The 24,298-nt window shown below is 47.7% G+C and overlaps 1 protein-coding gene across 2 annotated transcripts in view; it reads left to right on the top strand.

Annotated features, from left to right (window-relative positions):
* The window catches only part of LOC141088482 (nucleolar protein 14-like), a 397,129-nt gene that overhangs the window by 349,454 nt on the left and 23,377 nt on the right, over positions 1–24,298 (top strand). Inside the window, exons 3-14 of one of the 2 annotated variants that reach the window (XM_073574573.1) lie at positions 2,312–2,446; positions 2,583–2,724; positions 3,423–3,565; positions 12,279–12,413; positions 13,118–13,240; positions 13,584–13,712; positions 15,414–15,696; positions 16,383–16,513; positions 17,374–17,459; positions 20,801–20,936; positions 21,042–21,143; positions 21,229–21,382. In XM_073574573.1, the coding sequence (XP_073430674.1) occupies positions 2,360–2,446; positions 2,583–2,724; positions 3,423–3,565; positions 12,279–12,413; positions 13,118–13,240; positions 13,584–13,712; positions 15,414–15,696; positions 16,383–16,513; positions 17,374–17,459; positions 20,801–20,936; positions 21,042–21,143; positions 21,229–21,382 (1,651 nt within the window). In that variant the 5' untranslated portion in view covers positions 2,312–2,359. Of the gene's footprint in view, positions 1–2,311; positions 2,447–2,582; positions 2,725–3,422; positions 3,566–11,195; positions 11,382–12,278; positions 12,414–13,117; positions 13,241–13,583; positions 13,713–15,413; positions 15,697–16,382; positions 16,514–17,373; positions 17,460–20,800; positions 20,937–21,041; positions 21,144–21,228; positions 21,383–24,298 lie in introns of those variants that run through there. The other variant, XM_073574574.1, reaches the window with a different exon arrangement.

Consider the following 24,298-nt stretch of genomic DNA (forward strand, 5'->3'; position numbering starts at 1 on the left):
TATATTCCGGAATGGGTACTACTAAAATACGGTAATTTCTTATCGGTAGGTTTCCTATTTTCAAAGCAACTTGTGTTTGTACTCCGGTGATTACTTGTCCTCCTAGTCCGGCAATTTTAATTTTTGGACCTTTGAATTTTGTGGGAATACTTTTTCTTTATTAATTTTTCCTCTTCTCTTGCGATATTTATTTTGAGCAACTATGATAGCAGCTTTCTCTGCTACACTCTGGTAATGTGCCAACTTATCTTTGAGCAGACGGGTATTGCAATCCAGCACCACTTTCTGCCCTCCTAGCTCTGCAACTTTTTGTTCCAATTGAGAGCACTTCCTCTGCATTTGTTGATTCCGCTCATGCATCGCGCGATATGCACTGAGCAGAATCCAAGTTCGTCGCCCAAGCGACACAACATCACCCGCCTTGGCGGGGACACCCCTGAGTACATTAACAACATCCTGGGTTGACTGCATCACCTGCCTTTGCAGGGAAAACCTCGAGTAACTAAACAGCATCGAGGGGTTATCTGCATCACCTGCCTTTGCAGGGAAAACAAATCCACATACGCCGTCCTAAAGACTCTACATCACCCCTGAGTACTTTAACAACATCAGTGGGTTCACTACCTTTAAGCTTACTAGACCACTGTTCTGCTAGTCCAGAACTGCTCAATTCATGTGCCAATATATTATACGGTGCCTCAGTCCAACCGGGCACATCCACAACATCCTCCTGCTTTTCCTTTCGTTTCTTAAACATTTTAGGGGGGGAAAAAAAAAAAAAATATCCTGCCGACTACGCCAATTTATGTCTTACCGAGTTTTCACCTTAAGAGGGGCAAGCCCCTTACGTACGTAGCGCTCACTAATATCCTAATTAGGCAAGAAGACTACTAGGTCTTTATATCGGTAAAACAATTTATAGTTTATTAATATAATAGTCCAATATATGTATTATAGGCACATGAATTATAGCAGTGATAGTCTAACATTACACAATCATCATCATCATCTATAACATAGAGAAAGTAAGCATCAATATATATTACCAGATATTGCAGCATCACTCCTCTATCGGGGGACTCGACTAGTGAGAAGGAGAAATATCCAGCAGCTCATCATCACAGAAGTTATGCCTCCATAAAATCTCCTGGAATGTCCCTGCTCATCAGTGAGAACCCCCTTTGTTATATGCTGTTTACGATCAGATATCAGTTCAGTCATGTGCAGTACACTTTTTGTAAGTAATACTCACATAACATGTTTACGTTTGACGCCTGCATGATTAATTCTTGGGTGCGTAATCAGCTCATGTCATACATGCACCGTATAATTGTTTTACACCAAAACCTCCATACTCTTATCAGGTCATGTAGTGGTCAACCCTTTCAGCTATCTGCTTGGCGCCTGCGTGGTTAATTCTTGAGCTTGTAATCAGCTCATGTCAAGCAGGCGCTGTATAATTGTTTTTTCACCAAAACCCCCATGCTTTTATCAGGTCATGTAGCGGTCAACCACTTCAGCCATCTTAAACTGTGCTGAATTAAATGCAAAAAGTGAACAATAAGACTCGTGATCACCTAATCTGGAATCTGGACACCTATCTTCTTCATGCACACACCATACATATCACATAGGTATCACATATTTATTCACTTAAAATAATGCACATCATGGCTAAACCCAACGGAACCCCTTATAAGTCAGTGGGGTCTGCTGGGAGTTACTGGTGTCTGCCTTGTAATGGATCTGTCAGAATGACAACAACCCCCAGTCCCCAGGCTCTGGTAGGGTATGTGGAAATGTAAGCGGGAGGCATCCAACGCTTTATGGCATAATCGGGCGCGGATCTGTATGAGCAGCTCCCCTGTTGGCAGACTTGTATTACATGGGGTAGTCGTGGCCAGTGCTGAACATGGATGTGCCACTGCTTACTCCTCTGGCTCATACTGGTTTATAGGATTTATCTGGGATGTTAATAAATTAATGCAAGGCTGCCATAAAAGAAAAAAAAACAATACTTTCATGTTCAGTTTCTTGTGGCTCCAGCACTGACATTCTTTACTGGTTGAACCATCCAGAAGTATATTTTTATTTGATTGACTTCCCGGCACTAACATTAATTTTTTATTTTTTATTTAAATCCCAGGCAACTTGTTTATATTAACAAAATGGTAAGACAGAAACTTGTCAAAAATGATAGATTATGAAAAAGAGGAAATGCAGAAGCTGACCAGTCATGATTGATTCTCACTTTCTTTTTGCAGCCAAGTTCATAACATTTACATCGTGGTGTTATTTTTTTTTTTTCCAGCGTAAGGATACTCTTCTTAAAGAATATCAGCGAAGAGGAAAGACCAACATGTTCAGTGACAAACGATTTGGGGAATATGACACCAAACTGACTCCGGAGGAGAAGATGGTGAAGAGATTTGCTTTAGAGCGAAAGGTAAGGAGTTGCATAAAGTTGACGTCCGCCATCGGGTAGGGAGAATGCAATAAAACTAGTGTCCTTGATTGGTCAACTTTTCCTTGGTTGAAACATTTATTTTCTGATCAGTTTTATTTTTTTTTCTTTTTAATAGAAACATGCTACCAAGAAAACTGTGTACAATCTGAACGAGGAGGAGGAACTCACTCACTATGGCCAGTCTCTGGCAGCACTGGAAAAGATGAACGACCCTGTGGACAGTGATAGTGACACAGAGGAGCGGGGGGCATTGTCTGGTAGGATATATTTACTGCCAGTAATTCTGATTCTGCATCTTGAAATCACTGTGTTAATATTCTCATGTTTTGTTGCTGGTCAGTGGTTTACTAGTCTTTTAAGACTCCAGTCAGCCATTACTACCCATCGGGGACCCCATGATCATAACATGGAGGCAATATTTGGGTGACAGAAGAAGCCGTACACTGTTTAGGTGCTGTGTTGGCTGCTTCCCGTGGCATCTACATGATTTAACATCTGGGATTTGAGTTATCTCTGATCACAGCTGCTACAGCGGGATGTCGTCTGCACTTTTCAGCTGGCACCACCACAATTGCGTGTAATAGTATGATGATTTTTCAGGAATGACCCACTGGTCATGATGTACATTATCATTGGATGAAAGGGGGGTTACAGAGTTGCCATTTAATAATAATAAGGCACCAGTAATAGTAGGAGCTCATTCAAGGTAATTCCTGCCAATTGGTGCATTGCCATTCAGCTGATAGGACCTTGAGGTCTGAAATTTACACTTGGAAGTAAAATTCCTATATTCCTTCCAAGTGTAAAGTGACTAGACCGAGTCACAGCAGTCAGAGCTCTGCAACGGCTCTTGTTACTGACACATCCTAAATGTTTCTTCTGAGATGGTTCTTTTAACAATAGCAGTATGTAACTAGATTCTTATTTCTTTTACTTTTGTACCCCCCCCCCACAGCTGAATTAACGGCTGCACATTTTGGAGGCGGTGGATTGCTAAGAAAGAAAGCCACTTCTGAGCCAAAGGAGGAGGAACCTGAAAAGCCGAAAACTCGGAAAGAGCTCATTGAGGAGCTCATTGCCAAATCTAAGATTGAGAAGGTACGGGGTTGTATGGATGGGAACCGGGAAGCGTTTTAAAGGAGCTGTTGTTAAAGGGCAACTCTTGTTTATATATCATAAAGAGGGATATGGATATCAGAGCTTACAGGACCCCACTGTATGATGTCAGGGCTTACAGGACCCCCACTGTGATCCTAAACAGAGTATAATGTGCACAGTTATTCTTGTGAATGCCTGGAGCGTTCTCCCAAAACATCTGTAAAATTCAGTGCTGGCTGTATTAGTCTGAACACTGTAAATGCCTCCTAGTGGTGGTTACTGGCAAAATCTGTTATCATTTAAAGGGTTATACCAAAATGTTAACTTATCCCCCTGATTGCTGGAGGTCTGCTGAACCCTGCCTTGAATGTACCAAATACATCATGCTTGACACTTGCACCTTTCACGTGCCCTTCCTAGCAATGGCGAATAACTTTATCAGGGTTGTCCACCTCTGGACACATTTTTTTTCGGAACTTTAGAATCATAGAATCATAGAATCGTAGAGTTGGAAGGGACCTCCTGGGCCATCTGGTCCAACCCCCTGCTCAAAGCAGGATTCGCTAAATCATCCCAGTTAGATGTCTGTCCAGCCTCTGTTTGAAGACTTCCATTGAAGGAGAACTCACCACTTCTCGTGGCAGCCTGTTCCACTCATTGATCACTCTAACTGTCAAAAAGTTTTTTCTAATATCTAATCTGTGTCTCCTCCCATTCAGCTTCATCCCATTGCTTCTAGTCTTTCCTTGTGCAAATGAGAATAAAGTTGATCCTTCTACAATGTGACAGCCCTTTAGATATTTGTAGACAGCTATTAAGTCTCCTCTCAGTCTTCTCTTTTGCAAACTAAACATTCCCAAATCCTGCAACCTTTCCTCATAAGACAGGGTTTGCAGACCGGTCACCATTCTGGTCGCTCTTTTCTGAACTTGCTCCAGTTTGTTGATGTCTTTTTTAAAATGTGGTGCCCAAAATTGGACACAATATTCCAGATGAGGTCTGACCAAAGAGGAGTAGAGGGAAATAATGACTTCACATGATCTAGACTGTATGCTTCTGTTAATACATCCTAGAATTGCATTTGCCTTTTTTGCTGCTGCATCACACTGTTGACTCATATTCAGTCTGTGATCTATTAGTATACCCAAGTCTTTTTCACATGTGCTGTCACTTAGCCCTATTCCTCCCATTGACAGCACATGTGAAAAAGACTTGTAGTGCATGTAATTAAGCCTAAGCCTATATATCTTTTTTTTTTTTTTTCTTGTTCTTTATAATAAAAAAAAAGGCACAGTTTGCCTTTTATAGCCGCTGTGCTGTCTATTAACTGCAGAATGAGTTAACTGAGAATGTCTGTGAGCTCGTTATTACAATCTGATGATGAGTTTGTAACACTTAATCTCCTTTTCATTATCGCTTTATTGGGGGACACAGATAACCATGGGTGTATACTGCTGTCACTAGGAGGCGCTGACACTAGGCAAAAGGAAAAAATAGCTCCTCCCCAGCAGTATACACCCACCGACAGGCACTAGGCTACTCAGTTTAAGCTTAGTGTCTGTAGGAGGCGGACTTGGATCTGATCCCAGATCAGCAGTTTTTTCTCTTTCGGGTACCCTGTTATGTTTTATTACTATTTCTCCTTTGTTTTCCAGGTTCTTCATCCTCAGAGTAACAGGGTGTAAAGTCTCACCCTGTTTTCCCACATGTATGCGACTGAGAGAACAGTGTGGTGTCACCCACATTGCCCACTCTCAGACCCGCAGGCAGGACCTTATCCTCTGTCACCTTCAGGGGTGTCTCAGGGTGATTTATGGTGGCCAGTTCCTTGCCTTTTCCCCTCCTCACCCCTCTCCTCGGAGAGGGCTGAGAGGAAGACTATGGACACCAGCGATGGTCTCCCCCTTCTTGTAAGGGGTTGACGCCGTCTTCTGCACCATCCGAAGTTGGTGCGGGAAGGAGGATCCCTGTTGTACAGCGATCCTCCACATCCTTGTGGCTGGTATGTATGCCTCCCCCCCCATGTCCCAGGCAGAACGATCACAGACCGCCCTTTCTTCTTTCCACATGCCATCTTTCCTCTTCGCCCCTGTCATGGAGTTCCTGCGTGGACACCCCTCCCGTTTGCCCCCCCGGCCACGCCCCCTGCTCTGTGCGCGCTGCTCTCGAGCCTGTCAGAGGCGGGGACATGCCTTCCGGCTTCAATTGCTGTGCCTCTTCTGCAGGCCAGCAGCTCTTCTCACTGGCCACGCCCCCTCCGACGCTCCAGACAACCGCATTCAGCCTTTCTCTTCTCCCTGTACTTGGCCACGCCCACCATCGCATCGTGCAGCTCAGCGTGGTACGCGGCCTTCTTAACCCCCGTGCTCCTGCTGCATTCCTCCTCGTGCTCTTCCTGCGCCACACAGACCGTACTCTGCAGACATCTGAAAGGGGGACACTGGAACCATTGGTCTTCGGCTGCACCTTCTTTGGCATCGGATAGGCTCTGCCCTGCTCCCCTTTCTTGTTCCTATTGCGCCATAGCACCCCTCAGCAGTATAGCTCTGGCAGTCTTTTCTGTCCTCCCTCTAAGCCCACCGTAATTTATTATGCCTGTGCCCGCTGCAAGAGAAAGTGGTCCTCAGTTCAGCCGTCCCCCCACTGCCCATCCTACAGTCCTTCCACCATGTCTGCCCCACAGGAGCGCTCTAATACCCGGGATGAGAGCTCACCCCTCCCTCTGGGGTGGGCTGTTGCCATGTCTGTCGGTCTCGGACCTGACAAAAGTATCCATGTCCCCTCGTTCAGACTCTGGAACGTCTTGCGAATGTATCTGCGGCCACTAGTGCTCCGAATGCCTCACGGGGTGATTCGCACGCACCTGACAACAACTTTCGCAGGGACTGATCGAGAAAAGAATCTAGAAAGCGGACTCTCTAGCTCCTCATCCCGTTCTCTGGGTCCCTCTACCATTTCCAGGTTGCCCCTTTCTCCCCATTTTCCCTCCTCGGAGGCGGCGTTTGGGTCTGAACTGGATTTCTAGTCTGGGTCCAACTCTGATTCAGACCGGACTTCCAAGGTACAAGGCATGGTTGATAGCCTTATTCTAGCTATCACTCAAACCCTTAAGCTAAAAGAGGACGAGGTTCCCACTCCAGAACACTCCGTCTCCTTCAAACGGGTAAAACGTCCTCCCCGGACCTTTCCCATTATAAAGATTTCGAATCGACCATGGCCAAGCACTGGGAGCACCCAGAAAAGCGCTTCCCCGGAAGGATACAGTTAGACATACTATATCCCTTCAGCCCAGACCTTCAGGTAAATGGGCAGAGTCTCCAAAGATGGACCCTCCGATTTCTCACCTAGCCTCAAAGACAGTTCTGTCCCTCCCATCTCTCAAGGACGCCACATACAGGCAGAATGAATCTTTAGCCAAATCGGCCTTTGAAGTGACCGGTGCTTCCCTCTGCCCTAGCTTCGCTTCCACCTGGGTGGCGAAGTCTATTTCTGCCTGGGCTAAGTTCCTCTGCTAGGGCATTGTAGCTGCAGCTCCTTCAGAAGAACTCGGATTTGGCGGATCAGATAGCTCACGCTGGCAAATATCTTCTGGCCGCTTCTTTGGTTGCGGCTGGCTGTTCCGCCAGAGCAAGCAGCAATATCATTGTCATATGCCGTATCCTACCTCTAAAAAATCTCACAAGCCTGGTATTTCAAGGATCCAGGCTCTTCGGGTCCAGATTGGACCAAATAATTTCGGATGCCACCGGGGGGCAGAGTACTTTCCTTCCTCAGTCTAAGCCTAAACGTCCCTTTAATAGGAAAGGGCCCTAGACCTTCTGCTCCTTTTGACCTTTCTCTTCTTCCGGGACTTCCTCCCAGCAAGACCCTTCGTCCATCCCCAGGGAAAGGAGAAAACCATCCTCCAGACCAGCACCTCACTGGGACCAAAGCGACGTCCCTCAAAGACCTCTGGATCCCGCTCTCACAGGTTTTCCTCTAAATGACGGGTCACCCCCCACCTGGAAATCTTTTCAGGGTGGGAGGACGCCTTCTTCTTTTCAGGGACGCATGGTTGTCAGTAGTCAGCGACGCCTGGGTCAGGGAGATAGTCACGTCCGGTCACAAGATTGACTTTTCTTCCAGCCAAGGAAGACGCTTCTTTCTCTCGCACCCGTCAAAGAGTCCCAGTCAAGCTCCAGGGGTCCTTCAGGCGGTCTCTTCCCTTCTACACTCCGGCGTAATCGTGCCCGTTCCTCAAAATGAGCGGTTTTCAGGGTTTTACTCCAAACTAATCGTAGTCCTTAAAAAAGATGGGTCCCTCTGTCCGTCTGGACCTCAAGCGGTTGAACCACCATGTTCGGACCCGCCATCTCAGGATGGTGTCCTTACGTTCGGTGATCGCCTCCATGTAACCGGGGGAGTTTCTTTGCTCTGTCGACATTCAGGATGTTTATCTTCACATTCCTGTTTGTGTGCAGCATCAGAGATTCCTTCAGTTCGCAATGCAGAAGGACCATTATCAGTTCACCGTTCTTCCTTTCGGCCTGGCGTCTGCCCCCAGGGTCTTCACGGCGGTCATGGCCATCCTTCCCTCCAAGGGGATTCTCATAATCCCTTACGTGGATGATCTCCTGACCAAAGGACCGTCACACCAGGACTGTGACCACAGCCTTCAGGACACTCTGGCCCGCCTAGGCTGGATAGTCAACAAGGAGAAATCCTTCCTTCTCCCATCTAAATGCCTGGTGTTTCTGGGTATGGAGTTCAATACGGCTCAGGCCCGTGTGTTCCTTCTGAGGGACAAGTTTACGTCTCTACGTCAGGGAATTCTGTAAAGAAACCATTCCCTCTCCCTTTATGGTCTTGCATGAGGGTACTGGGGAAGATGGTTGCCGCCATGGAAGCCGTCCCTTATGCCCAGTTTCACACCCGACCTCTTCAGCAGGCTCTCTTGCCTGCTTGGGACAAGACAGCCGTCTCTCAGGACCAACCGGTTCTTCTGCCTCTCAAAGTGAGGCAATCTCTGACTTGGTGGACGCTACTGCCTCTCTCCTGCGCGGGGAGGTCCTTTCTTCCTCTCCGGAGTCAGGTCATCACCACCGATGTCAGTCTCCTCTTTTGGGGAGCAGTCTTCCTGCATCACACAGCGCAGGGGCGCTGGAACGCCCAGGAAACCCTTTTCCCCATCAATCTCCTGGAGTTCAGGGCATTCCTTCTTGCCTTTATCCGTTGGCAGTCTCTGCTCGCAGGCAAGCCGGTACGCATTCAGTCGGACAACGTCACGGCCGTGGCGTACATAAAACACCAAGGCGGGACTCACAGCAAACAAGTCATGTCAGCGGCGACAAGGATTCTGTGGTGGGCGGAACGTCACGTCCCTACCATATCAGCAGTTCACATCCTGGGGGTGGAAAATTGGGAAGCCGATTTTCTGAGCTGTCAGGGCATCTCGTCAGGTAAATGGTCTCTCAACCCGCCGTCTTCGACCAAATATGTCAGAGATGGGGCACCCCGGACGTCGACCTAATGGCGTCCCAGGCGAACCACAAAGTTCCTTTTGTTCGTTGCCAGGTCCTGGGACCCAAGGACCCTAGGCTGAGACACCCTGGTGATCCCGTGGTCCCAGTTTCAGCTTCCCTACCTTTTTCCGCCTCTCCCCTTGATTCCGAGAGTCATGAAAAAGATAAATATGCAAATAAAGTCCGTGGAGCCTCATTTAAGAGTCTCAAACACGAGACTAGCCAGATCTTCCTCCAGGGAAGGACCCAGCCAAGGAGTGGCTCCCTTCGGAAACCACCATTACCATCATATTAAGTGGGCCTTTAAGTCAATATCCAGCTCTTTACGAGTTTACAGATATGACAAGGGAAATACCAAGGCCAGGTATCCATCCACAGACAGCTTTTTCGGGGTGTTGCCCCTCATCAGCGTGGAGTAGGATTCTGGCTAGGTGGGAGCAATGCCTAGTAGACCAACATCACGAAACAATCACTGACCTCAGGGAGACCAGTCAAAGAAAACACTGCGGCAGCCGGCAAAGGCTCTCAATCAGTGAAATCCTAGGTGCATTGCTCCCTGGGAATGCATATTCATATTTCCCAGGGAGCAATGCACCTAGGATTTCACTGATTGAGCGCCTTTGCCGGCTGCCGCAGTGTTTTCTTTGACTGGTCTCCCTGAGGTCAGTGATTGTTTCATGAAAAAGATAAAGGCAGAAGGGGTTCCAGTTCTTCTCATTTCTCCAGATTGGCCGAGACGGGCCTGGTACGCGGAGCTTGTGAACATGTCGAGGACGTTCCATGGAGGCTTCCAGACAGTCCATACCTTCTCTCGCAAGGCCCCCTCTTCGACCCGAGTTCTCGGTCTCTGAGTTTAACAGCATGGCCGTTGAGGCCTCAGTTCTTAAAAGAAGCCGGTTTCTCTACCAGGGTCATCCAGACCATGAATAAGGCAAGGAAACCAGCATCCTCACGTATCTAGCACAGATGCTGGAAAGCCTTCTTCTGGTGGTGCAAGGATAACAGTTTGATTCCGATGTCCTTTTCCCTTCCGTCCATCGTTGGCTTTCTTTAAGCGGGCCTTGAATCACACCTGTCGCTCAGTACCCTTAAGGGTCAGGTATCCACTCTGTCAGTTCTCTTCCAGAGAGATTTGGCTTCCCTTCCTCAGGTGAAGACTTTCATTCAGGGGGTCGCCCACCTGGCGCCATCTTACCATCCTCCTATAAATCCATGGGATGTCCATCTTGTTCTTGATGTTCTTCAGCGTGCTCCCTTTGAGCCCATCCAGGATATCTTGTTCTCTCTCCTGTCTTGGAAAGTGGCCTTCCTAATCGCCATTACATCAATCAGGAGGGTTTCAGAGCTAGCGGCAGTGTCGTGTTCTCCTTTCCTTATTCTTCATCAGGACAAGGTAGTCCTTCGTCCTGTTCCTTCCTTTTTGCCCAAGGTGGTTCCTGCCTTTCACATCAATGAAGACATCGTCCTTCCCTCTCTATGTCCTTCCCCTGTTCATCCACTGGAAAAGTCCCTCCACAAACTGGATTTGGTCAGAGCTATGCAGTCTACCTTTCTAGGACTGCTTCCTTTCATCAGTAAGATTCCTTACTCATCATCCCTGAGGGTCGTCGAAAGGGGCTCCAGGCCTCTAAGTCCATGATTGCCCGTTGGATTGTCTCGGCGATACTGGAGTCATACCGTGATCAAGGCAAACAGCCTCCTCCGGGAGTGAAGGCTCAGTCTGCCTGGGCTGTGGGAGCTTCCTGGGCCGTTCCTCACCAGGCTTCGGCCTTGCAAATCTGCAGGGCTGCAACCTGGTCGTATTTACACACATTTGCTAGGTTCTACAAAGTTAGTACCCAAGCCTCGGCTGACACAGGCCTGGGCAGGAAAGTTCTGCAGGCGGCAGTTTCCCACCGGCCGATCTAGGTTCCTTTCTCTTTACCTATATTCTCCTTCTCCCTCCTTTGGGACTGCTTTTGGATGTCCCATGGTTATGTGATCCCCAATGAGGCGATAAAGAAAGAGGGATTTTTGGTACTTACCGTAAAATCTTTCTTGGAGTCTTCATTGGGGGACACAGCACCTTCCCTGCATGTTTGTACAGTTGTTGGCCTACGTTCCGTTATTTTGAGCTGTTACATATGTTGAGTTTCTGGTTGCTTCTCCTACTGCTTTGACACCAACTGAGTAGCCTAGTGCCTGTCTGTGGGTGTATACTGCTGGGGAGGAGTTATTTTTTACTTTTGCGTAGTGTCAGCGCCTTCTAGTGACGACAGCATACACCCATGGTTGTGTCCCCCAATGAAGACTCCAAGAAAGAAAGAAATTTTACAGTAAGTACCAAAAATCCCTCTTTATTTTTCTGAGCTGATTTATGAACACAAACCATATCAAAGTGAAAGGTGCAGGGAAGTGCACCGCCTTTAAGAGCCATACGGTGCAATGTTTTTGATGAAACCCAATTGCATAAATTATTTTATACATGTATGAATGGAATGAGGAGCGTCTTGGGACAGAGTGGCTCAGAAACACTTTGAGAAGCTTTGATTTATTTTAGTTGCCATCTTCTGGTAGTAGGGTGTGAATGAAAAAGATTCTGCTGCAAAGCGACTACCTTTGCACTCTTGTCTCTGCTCGAACTGTGCTCCTTCTTGTTTTCTTACTAAGGCTGGGATCACACTACCTGTGTGATGCGAGGAACTCGCATGAGTCTCTTGCATCAACACCCAGTGCTGCCGCCGGCACTCAGGACCGGAGCTACGGCGGCATAGAAATACATGCAACTGCAGCTCCAGTCTTGATTGCCGGCGGCAGCACTGGGTGTTGATGCAAGAGACTCGTGCGAGTTTCTCGCATCACACAGGTAGTGTGATCCCGGCCTAATGCTGAGCTCTGTACATTTCATTGGAAGGGTTAATTCACATCTCACAGCATGATGGATCTGACCAAAAAGAGGAGACAGCAGGGACTGTGCATTTTTCTGTAGCCCGTGTGTCTGTATGGCCCTGGGCTCAAGAATAAGATGAATAAAACTACAGATCAGCAACTTCAGTATTTTCTGCACCTCCAGATGGAACATCCCCCTCCCTGAGTATCCAATCTGCTGTTCTCAGGTTTGGGGGCTCCACATAATATTGTTAGATGGCTTTAGTACCATAGTTCCCTAATATTGACTGTAAGGGGGTACGAGTTTAACTCTTCTGACTTCTGTTGGATATTCACTCTTTCAGAGAGAACGGCAGAGTCAAAGAGAGAAGGCGCTGGAGCTGACCGAAAAACTCAACAGCGACTGGAAGGCGATCCAGGGATTATTATCACACAAAGTTCCGAAATCTGAGAGGAAGGTGGAGATCGAGAAGCCAAAGGTAAGACGTCAAGAGGTTCTTAATGGCGTGAACATTCAGAGATAATTCTGATGAGGTCTGGGATTTATTTTCTTGTATTTTTATGCATTTTTCCTTTATCTGCTGTAAAAGCTGTTCCATATAAGAGCCTGTGCATGGAGCAGAGCTGAGCACTTCGGTCCAGTGGTGAGACTGAATTCACATGTCTGATTTTTTTTTTTTTTTTCTCGGATAACACCTGGATCCATGATAGTCACGCATCCGAGTGTGAGAATTGTGAGACTATTCTGATCCATACAAGTAGGGTCTTTTAAAACTACGGTGCAAATCCGACACCTTCCAACTTGCTTCCTTGTCTTTCAAATCTGTTGTGTACTGATCAATTTGGATAAAATATCTTGACCTTCTCAGAGTTGTTTTAACTGGTTTAGAAGCAAAGAAATCCAATGAAACTAGGAGGACACAACGCAGCCTTATAGTTATCGATGTTGGGCTCTGCATCCCAATCCTCACCCTGGACAAAACCCCAGGGTCACTTTGACATGTGGAAGTTTTCTAAAATTGGATATACTATTTTAGATGCATTGGAGCAGTAAAAAGATGGCCGCAGCCCTTCTATCACTGGATCTCTAAGATTTAATAAATTCAGTCTCTTGGTGTCTGTCATGTATACACTATTCTTGATTATCCTGTGTTTTTTTTTTTTTTTTCTTTTCTATTTCCAGGCTGATGATTATGACGTGATGGTCCGTCAACTTGTCTTTGACATGAAAGCTAAGCCCTCCGACAAGATGAAGTCTGAAGAAGACATTGCTAAAGAAGAACAAGAGCGGCTTCAGAAACTTGAGGTAACATAATGATCCATCATTGACCTTTATTTTCAGAATCTGTAGAAGTTTTATTTATTCCCCCCTCCGTCTTGGTGGCAAACATACAATTGAGGCAGCTGCACAGGGGCCGAAGAGGTACTGGGGCCACTTCTACCTCCAGAGCAGGTGGAATTATGCTTTATAATGAGCTATTGTACTGCTCAAGGGCCCATATATTTTTCTTACTACGGGTCCCTCTCGCTCTGTGTCCGCCCCTGATCTGTACCTATTGATTAAATTTGCCATCAGTGTCTACATGGTTGGGGATTATATTGTCCTTTATTTTGACTTTTGGTTCATTTCCTTTGTGCTCCCGTTTTAGGCTGAACGTCTGCGCCGCATGCGAGGAGAGGATGACAAAGCGAAGAACAAGCCCAAACACACATCTGCAGATGATTTGATGGATGGGTTCGTGCTGGATAAGGACGATCGTCTGATGCTTTCTTACAAGGTAAGTGTGAGCTTTGAAGGCATTAGTCACAGTAATTCTAGCTTTTCTTACTTTGCTTCCACCCTGATTCAAGCATTTTGTCACTCCAGTGTCGTGTCTTGCTGTAGTTTCTTGTCCTGCCATGTAAGGCTAAGTGCACACGTTGCAGAAAATTTATGCTCAAAAACCTGAATCCCTTCCCAGAAAACGCACGTATTTCTCCGCAGCAGTTTTTGCGCATTTTTTCCGCAGCGGTTTCAAACCGCATGGAAGAAGCCTAAACCGTGGAAAAATCCGCAAAATTAATGTGCATGCTGCGTTTTTTACCGCGATGCGTTTTTTTCGCGGTAAAAACCGCATCAATGTGCACAAATTGCAAAATGCATACAAATGACTGGGAAGCTTATTTTTAGCGGTTTTATAGTGAAAACCGTGGTAAAAAACGCTAAAAAAAACGCTGTGTGAACACATATCACAAAGGTTATGTCACTGTCAGGTGACCCAATAACCAAGAGTGACACTCATTTCATAAAATACATGTTTTATTAACTTTGAAGGATAATGGGCTTGGGTATTGTGCTTACCTGTGTGTGAACACAGCCTAATACTGGTGGGCACGGCCTGGCTTGTCTTTGATATTCTTGAACTGCTGGTTCTTCTTCTCCTTGATTGGAGGTTTCTCTTTGGATTTTATGGTGAAAATGCTGGTAATCGGCTGCGGAGGGAGCCAGACACTTGTGACTATCAGGATGATGCTCTTGTTGCAGGAAGTTATACTTTCATTATATGTGAAATACTTCAATACATCCAGCCCTGGAATCTACTTTATGCTTCCTTTAGATACAGCACCATAAACCTGGGGACAGATTCCCTTTAAATCCTGTCCCGCAGACCCCAAACTATTAAAGGTTGAAATGTCAAAGTTAAAGAAGTTTTCTAGTTTCTGATAACCCCTGTCCGCTGGCTGAAGTTTTTTTTTTTTTTTTTAATTGAAAAAAAGTGCTTTCTCGCCCTTCCCGATATCTGTTGAGGACGCTGCAGACAATAACAGACACAGGAAGCAGCAGGGGAGACTCGGCTCTGGACCTGGGGAAAGTGAGTAAGGCCGGGGTCACACTCGCAAGTGCAAGGCGAGAAGCTCGCTCCTCAATACCCGGCATGGCCACTGGCAGTTCGGACCGGAGCGTTCAGCTTCATAGAAAGACAAATGTAAAGTGCTGCGGAATATGTCGGCGCTATACAAATATAATTATTATTATTAAAGACATGCAGCCGCACACTCCGGTCCCAAGTGTCGTCAGCAGTGCCAGGTATGGAGTTTCGTGAGTTTCTCGCATTGCTCTCGCAAGTGTGACCCCGGCCGAATGCCCAGAATTGGCAGCCAATGGACGGGTTTTATGTTGACTATTGTGACAAATGCTTCCAAGGCTGCAGCCTCCCTCATCCTCCCAATGTAAGAATGCATTGGGTTCCCCCATGGTACTTTTAACTGTATACAAGGTTTCTCCACATGTTTGTGATGGTCAGGTCTTAGACTTCTTGCCAGCAACTGAAAAAGGTATGAAAGTGGTTGTATGAGGTTAGAAAAACATGGCTGCTTCCTACGGTCAACAGCAACATTACTTTTAGTACAGGTCAGCTGGCACCTGAGATGTGAGCAGAGCCTTTGTAGGATATTTCAAGACAACCTGTTTTCACATCTGTATTTTTCATCTTTGAGAGGATGGCAAGATAAACCTTCCTGAATCAGACGATAGTGAGCTGAAGACCGGAGATGACGATGGTGGTGATGGTGCAGATGAGGGTAGCGAGGGTGAAGTTGATGAAGGAAGTGATGATGAAGAGGAGGAGGGAAGCAATGCCTCTGACAACCTCTCAGACCTGGAATCTGGCGAAGACAGCGAGGAAGATGAAGAAGTGCAAGTTAAGATAACAAAGAAAAACAAAGAGATGAAAGTGAAACATCCCGATGAGGTCACTTCTCAGCTCCCATTCACATTTGATGGTGAGTTTCTTGGAGGATATGTAGTCTGTAAGACCAATTCTAATCAAATGCTGTTGGTTCCCGATCAGGACTTTGTCCTCCTCACTCTCGGTGTCTGTGATTGTCTGCAGCTCTGATGTGTTGTCTGCAGCGCTACAGCCAATAACTGAGCTCAGCGGCTCTGCTTGAGATGATTGCATGAGCTGCTGAGCTGACTGATTGGCAACAGTGCTGTCGAATGTCAGTGCTGCAGACAGTAACTGATGCTGCGAGCGGTAGAAATGGATAACCAATCCCCATCAGCCAGTTTAAAGGATGAGGAAGCTCTTTCTTCTGTTAAGATTAATTTTGGAGGGCTAGCTGCTGGGGGTGGCAGAAGGAGCGCTGACACTGGGACGTGGGGGAACATTTGAGATCTTAAGTATGCCATTAAGCACAAATGAATGTCTAGGCGATCTCTCCCCGGGGTTGGAGAGATACTAGTGCATGCGGGGTGGTACAGCCAGTATTGGGCCCAATAATTAGCATAGGACCCGGGCCGAATACTGACTGTACAGCAATGGGCAGAAGTTTCCATCCACACTCCATGTCACATCATCCATGAACAACCCCGTTAACACGCCTTAAATCTATATGTACAAACCCTGCATCTTGATCTCTAATGCAGAGTGCATTGTAAAGTCTCCACCTTCTGCTGTTTGTTCTAGTCCCGGAGTCTTATGAAGGTTTCCTGTCTCTCCTGAGTGAGAAGTCTCCCGATCAGCAGCTTGTCATCCTGGAGAGGATACAGAAGTGCAATCATCCAAGTCTGTCTCAGGGGAACAAGGCGAAGCTAGAGGTGAGGCTAACAGCCGTGGTTCAGAAAATAAAGAAGATGCCTTGGCACCTACGAGTCCGCCGCCCCTAGCCACGGGTCCGCCGGGCTGCCGCCCCTAGCCACGGGTCCGCCGGGCTGCCGCCCCTAGCCACGGGTCCGCCGGGCTGCCGCCCCTAGCCACGGGTCCGCCGGGCTGCCGCCCCTAGCCACGGGTCCGCCGGGCTGCCGCCCCTAGCCACGGGTCCGCCGGGCTGCCGCCCCTAGCCACGGGTCCGCCGGGCTGCCGCCCCTAGCCACGGGTCCGCCGGGCTGCCGCCCCTAGCCACGGGTCTGCCGGGCTGCCGCCCCTAGCCACGGGTCTGCCGGGCTGCCGCCCCTAGCCACGGGTCCGCCGGGCTGCCGCCCCTAGCCACGGGTCCGCCGGGCTGCCGCCCCTAGCCACGGGTCCGCCGGGCTGCCGCCCCTAGCCACGGGTCCGCCGGGCTGCCGCCCCTAGCCACGGGTCCGCCGGGCTGCCGCCCCTAGCCACGGGTCCGCCGGGCTGCCGCCCCTAGCCACGGGTCCGCCGGGCTGCCGCCCCTAGCCACGGGTCCGCCGGGCTGCCGCCCCTAGCCACGGGTCCGCCGGGCTGCCGCCCCTAGCCACGGGTCCGCCGGGCTGCCGCCCCTAGCCACGGGTCTGCCGGGCTGCCGCCCCTAGCCACGGATATGTAAACTGTTCAGTTCTCTCTTTGGGAAAGTGGTCTGGTAATATGTGTCTCATGAATCATGTGTCTGTGACATGCTTTAGATCTGCGCTTGGGGTGACATGTTTTTTTTTTTTTTTTTTTTTTTTTTTTTACTTCGCAATATTAAAAGTATTTATATTACATATTTTCTCAGAAACTATTTAGTTTTCTTCTGGACTATATAACGGACCTGGCAGAGCAGAAAACCCCTGATCTTCAAACCGTTGACAAGATGATCGTGTAAGTTTTTTTCCTTTTTGCTCTAAATCTCGATGGATTTATCTGTATACTGCCCCTGATGGCATACAAGAATAGTGGAGGGGAGGCACGGATATAACACTAGACCATTATCAAGTACATGATTTAATTTTAGGGGGTAGTCCCATCTCTAAGATCATAGCTCAATATGTAGTAGGTGTAATAATAAAAATATTTGCAGTTAACTCCTATTAAAAAGTATAGTTCTTCTGATTAGCTATGTCACGTGCCCCATGTGTAGGGCATTGCAGAAGCTTGGGTATCTATTGTTACGACCACTAACAAGTACTGTCAGTATATGAATGGTCTTTTCTCAGCTGATTCCTATGCACAAACTACATAAAAGGACTGCTGAACCTTCATGTGTTCATAAATCGGCTGGGAGAATCTCAGAGGAAGACCATGAAGAGTTACAGACTATCAGAATGAACTCGCTGATGGATTCTCTGTTAACTCCATTCTGAAAACGGCAGTGCAGTGAAACACTGAGGCTATAGAGGGAAAATGTTTAATAAGAGCAAAGTGAATTTTAGCCGAAAATTAAGGCATTTACCATATATACTCGTGTATAAACCGAGTTTTTCAGCACATTTTTTTGTGCCGAAAACGCCCCCCTCTGCTCATGCACGAGTCAATTGTCCCAGAGGGCCGGTGGGGGTGCGGCGGAGCAACAGGAGGCAGGAGCCGACAGCTGCGGCTGTAACTGTGCCGCAGCTATTAGTGAAATTAATATTCATTTCTCTTATAGCAGTGACAGCCGCAGCCGCCGGCTTCCAGAAAACATCCTACTCGCCTTCCTGCGCGCCCTCGCTGCATCTCGTCGGATTGGTAGCCAGCAGCATTTCCAACCGAGCGATCACATGGCCCCGCTCATTAAGGTAATGAATATGCATGCCTCTCCATTCCCATAGGTGTGGAGTGAATATTCATTCATTACCTTACTGAGCGGGGCCACGTGATCGCTCGGCTGGAAGAGCTGCTGGCACTAGATCGAGATGCAGCAAAGGCGTGCAGGCAAGGCAAGTAGGAAGTCTTTTTTTGTTTTTTTTTTAATAGGAAACATGCATACAAGGATAGGGGATAAGGAGCCATGCAGACAAGGATAGGGGATAAGGAGCCATGCAGACAAGGATAGGGGGATAAGGAGCCATGCAGACAAAGATAGGGGATAAGGAGCCATGCAGACAAGGCTGGGGCATAAGGAGCCATGCAGACAAGGATAGGGGATAAGGAACCATGCAGACAAGGATAGGGGGATAAGGAGCCATGCAGACAAGGATAGGGGATAAGGAGCCATGCATACAAGGCTAGGGGATAAGGAGCCATGCAGACAAGGCTGGGGGATAAGGAACCATGCAGACAAGGATGGGGGGGATAAGGAGCCATGCAGACAAGGATGGGGGGATAAGGAGCCATGCAGACAAGGATGGGGGATAAGGAGCCATGCAGACAAGGATGGGGGATAAGGAACCATGCAGACAAGGATGGGGGGATAAGGAGCCATGCAGACAAGGATGGGGGGATAGGGAGCCATGCAGACAAGGATGGGGGATAAGGAGCCATGCAGACAAGGATGGGGGGTTAAGGAGCCATGCAGACACGGCTGAGGGATAAGGAACCATGCATACAAGGATGGGGGGGGATAAGGAGCCATGCATACAAGGATGGGGGGGGGATAAGGAGCCATGCAGACAAGGATGAGGGGATAAGGAGCCATGCAGACAAGGATGAGGGGATAAGGAGCCATGCAGACAAGGATAGGGGATAAGGAGCCATGCAGACAAGGATGGGGGGATAAGGAGTCATGCAGACAAGGATGGGGGGATAAGGAGCCATGCAGACAAGGATGGGGGATAAGGAGCCATGCATACAAGGATGGGGGGGATAAGGAGCCATGCATACAAGGATGGGGGGGATAAGGAGCCATGCATACAAGGATGGGGGTATAAGGAACCATGCATACAAGGATGGGGGGGATAAGGAGCCATGCATACAAGGATGGGGGTATAAGGAACCATGCATACAAGGATGGGGGGGATAAGGAGTCATGCATACAAGGATGGGGGGGATAAGGAGCCATGCAGACAAGGATGGGAGGATAAGGAGCCATGCAGACAAGGATGGGTGATAAGGAGCCATGCAGACAAGGCTTGGGGATAAGGAACCATGCAGACAAGGATGGGGGGGATAAGGAACCATGCATACAAGGATGGGGGGGATAAGCAACCATGCATACAAGGAAGGGGGGGGATAAGGAGCCATGCATACAAGGATGGGGGGGATAAGGAGCCATGCATACAAGGATGGGGGGGGGATAAGGAGCCATGCATACAAGGATGGGGGGGGGATAAGGAGCCGTGCATACAAGGATGGGAGGGGGATAAGGAGCCGTGCATACAAGGATGGGAGGGGGATAAGGAGCCGTGCATACAAGGATGGGAGGGGGATAAGGAGCCATGCAGACAAGGATGGGGGATAAGGAACCATGCAGACAAGGATGGGGGATAAGGAACCATGCAGACAAGGATGGGGGATGAGGAACCATACAGATAAGGATGCGGGGATGAGGAACCATGCAGACAAGGATGCGGGGATAAGGAACCATGCAGACAAGGATGCGGGGATAAGGAACCATGCATACCAGGACAGGGATGAGGGGACAATGCATACCTGGCTTATACTCAATTCATTAAGTTTACCCAGTTTTTCGTGACAATATTAGGTGCCTCAGCTTGTGCTCGAGTCGGCTTATACTCGAGTATATACGGTAAATAAAATTTAGGGGGGAAAAAGCCCCATCTAACGTGTTCATTTTTTTTTTTTTTTTTTTAAAGGGTTATTACTATTCTCATAAATGGATAATGCTTGTAAGTACAAGTAATTTTGCAGTTTATTGCGTATTAACATTTTTATCTTAATATTAACTCTCTTCTTTACAGCTAGAGAACGACCGCTACTGCTAAGCAGCAGAACATGTGCAGCGCTTGCAAGAGCTTTTCTATCGAGCTTGTAAGCACTGTTTTTGTTTTGAAGCTGCCCTGGATCGCTGCTACTTGTTAATCCTGGCCAGCACAATGCTTACAAGACAGCAGTGGTCGGTCGCACAGGCAACAAACTGTAAACAAGTTGTTAATGTAAGAACGGCTTCAAATTTCAATCAGCAATAAATTGCAAAATTGCTTGTTTTTATAAACATTATCCATCTATGAAGATTTGAATAAACCTTTAATGCTGCTGGTGGGGAAAGTAATTGTAATTGGTACCCTTCATTTCTGTACAACGGAAGAGATAATCCTAAACCATCCTCTCTTGTCTTGTTGCAGGCCTTTGAACAAGCTGTGCCAGATGTTTCCAGAAGCAGCAGCTAACTGTGTAAGGGATGCATTGCGGGATATCGCTTGTACCATGGATAAAGCAGTTGAATCCAAAGGCCGAGCTTCCTATCCGGCATTACATGTGGTTAGACATTTAATTTTTTGTTTTTTCCATATACTTTTTTTTTTATTCTGCAAGCAGTCTCACGAGTGTGTGGTAATCACATTCCTTATTATTCTCTGCTTTTAGCTCTTGTACTTCAAAATTACTGGGATTTTATTCCCCACGTCTGATTTCTGGCACCCGGTGGTCACTCCAGCCGTCACCGTGATGAGCCAGCTGCTGACAAAGGTGAGAGCCCAGGTCTGTAGTATGGTCACCACACCGTCCCATGTAGACGTCCTAGTCACTTACCAGTGTCCTGCGTTACTTCTAGTGTCCCGTCACCTCCTGTGAAGATGTCGCTGCTGGCCTGTTCGTTAGCTGCATGTTCCTGGAGTATGTATCCCTGTCCAAGAGGTTTATACCGGAGATGATAAACTTCCTACTGGGAATTTTGCACTTGGCCACGCCACGCAAAGCTTCTGTAGGTAAGTGCACGTCGTACAGGTATAAGCTTTTGCTTGTGTTCCTTTTTAGTATTCTCAAAATATTTGTTTTTCTGTTAGTGAATGGTAACATTTATGGTTTATATCTGGTGGAAAATAACCTGTATATCGTTAGTCAGAGTGCGGACCACTGAGTCCAGTCTGGCCAGTTCTCAGACTCCATGCTGGCACATTGTAGCAAACAACCAGCGCCATCTGCAACTGTTACATTTCCCGTATATACTAAATGATATGTAATGACCCCCATGCTGGTGGCGCTGTTATCATGAGATCCCGGTGCTGCGGCGGTGTACATTACTAAACGGTTACCTAACGGTAGCGTGTCTGCATCGGGTTAAGGGAAAGAGCAGGATCTCGTGACAATGCGTGAGATCTCGGAGGAGACTGCTGAGAGTCATGGGGTCCTGCTCTGTTTACTCTGGAAATTTGTGCCTGTCTTTTGCAAGAAAGTCAGGCCTTTTAGGTAGGGACTGCAGGGATCCTTATGGCCACTTTTGCTAATGAGCATTATTTGGAAAAATCTCCTTAATATTACACAAGTAAGGGCAACCCCAGACTGGTGATAGGTTAGCAACTACTTCAATAGCTGATTGGCGGGGGTGTGACTGTCAGATAAGGATAGGCCATCAATAAAAAATAGTGGCTAACCCCAATAATGGGGACATTGACTTTGACTTATCAGATACTTACCTAAAGGGTAGGGGATACTATAGGGTTTTTTTTTTTGTTTTATTCTAACCTGTAAGATCTAACTTACCTTTTTCCAAGAAGCATTTCCCTAAAGACTTTCGTGTTTTTGATGGATCTCTCCAAGAAGAACCTGTTTCTCCCAAAAGAAAGTTACCTGTGCAGACACTAGACATTGTAGAGTCGGGGAGGCGAAATGCCGCTTGCCTGTTGGGCTCCGGGGTTACGACCTTTTAGGGGAAACTCTGCTGAAGAGACTAGAGCTAATTTGCAAATGTAATGTTTGTTTCTCTATTGCTTCATTGGGGGACTCAGGAAACCATGGGGTGTATGCTGCTGCCACTAGGAGGCGCTGACACTCTGCAAAAAAGTGTTATCTCCTCCCCAGCAGTATATACCCACCAACTGGCAGGAAGCTACTCAGTTTTAGTTTAGTTTCAGTAGGAGGTGGACATCGGCTGCTCTCAGCCCCGTATCTACCTTTAGGTTTTGTTGTTGTTTATTAATGATCTTTATTTTTCAGATACAGCTTGTGATTCTGGGTGACTGAGTGTAATTGGTCACTCCGCTCTCCCCTCTAGAGACCTGGAGCACAGTGTGAGATGAATGCGTCACTACTGTACCCTCTCATGTCTACCTGGCAGGACCCCATGCCTCCTAAGGGTATGTGCACACATACTTTTGAGAGCTGCGGATTTGTCCCCGTGGATTTGTAAAAAAACGCAGGTAAATCCGCAGGTCAAAAGTCCTGCTGTTTAGCCCTGCGGTTTCACACCTTATAATGGATAAGGTGTGAAACCGCAGCGGATTGACATGCTGCAGATTGTAACCCGCCTCAAATCCGCGCGGAAAAATCCGCAGCATGTGCACATTTTTTGTTTTACCATTGAAAACAATGGTACTGTACAATGCAGCAGAAACTTCTGCGGACCTGCAGGGCCAGAAACGCTGTGGATCCGCAGCAGAATCCGCACCGTGTGCACATACCCTCACACTTCAGGCGTGTTTGGGGCATCCGCAAGGAGGAAGATGCGGACTGGTCCTTGCAACTACCCCATAGCCCGCTCGCCCTCCAGAGCCAGACATGCAGGATGGGAAGACGGTCTCGGTACCTTATAGCTGCCCGCCATACTTCCTCGGGACCAGGTACCCTCCAGCCCCCTGTCCCTCCGGGACGTCTGATGACAGTCTTCATTATCATGCTGCGAAGATGGATTCCGGACCTTCATGACAGGTATCTCTGTGTGACTTGTTCCCCAGAAGTGCGGGAACTCAAAGCGCCCTTTTATTCCTTAAGGCTATGTGCCCACGTTGCAGAAATGCTGCGGAATTGTCTGCAGCATTTCCGCAACTCCCCGCCGCAGGTAAAACGCATGCGGAATTCGCATTCATTTTCCCGCAAAACACAAGCGTTTTGCAAATGTTTTTAGCTTGCAGAATGCTTGCGCTTTTCCAAACGATTTGAAGCATTGCTTGGAAAAGTGACTGACAGGTTGGTCACACTTGTCAAGCATAGTGCTTGACAAGTGTGACCAACTTTTTACTATTGATGCTGCATATGTAGCATCAATAGTAAAACAAAGGATGTTAAAAATAATTAAAAAAAAATAAATAGGGATATACTTTACCCTCTGTCGGCCACCGGAGTCCTCCCGGCCCTCAGCGGTGCAGCTAGCAACTTCCGTTCCCAGGGATGCCTTGACCGAATGACCTCTGATGTCGTAGCGGTCTCCTCTCCTCCAGACCCTGGGTACCATCCGCACATGAAGCGCTCACTTTACTCATGGTGGGCATAGCCACATGCGTAAAGTGAGCATTTCAATGCAATCCTACGACGGCGATTCCGCAAAAATAATGGACATGCTGCGGTTTTTACCACTATGCGATTCCGCAGTGGAAAAATCCGCAGCATTGGCACAGCAACTGCGGATTCCCATAGGATGTGTTTTGTTCGCGTTTTTAAGCGTTTCTACAGAGGTAAAAATGCTACGGAAACGCTTGAGCGCAATGTGGGCACACAGCCCAAGGCCAGGTTCACATAGCGTTATGGCAGTCCATTCAACGCATGTGTTAAACGGACTGCGCTAACGCTACTCTGTTTTCTGATCGCGTTATGCATTCACGTTAGCACAGCTGCTCCATCTGCTCTAGCCGTGACAGACCCTCGAACGCTGCAGACCACGTCCGAGGTTCCGTCACAGCATGACGGCT

Source organism: Dendrobates tinctorius, unplaced genomic scaffold, assembly GCF_039654945.1.
Source record: "Dendrobates tinctorius isolate UK_male_01 unplaced genomic scaffold, ASM3965494v1 ptg000039l, whole genome shotgun sequence".
NCBI classification, from domain to species: Eukaryota; Metazoa; Chordata; class Amphibia; order Anura; family Dendrobatidae; genus Dendrobates; species Dendrobates tinctorius.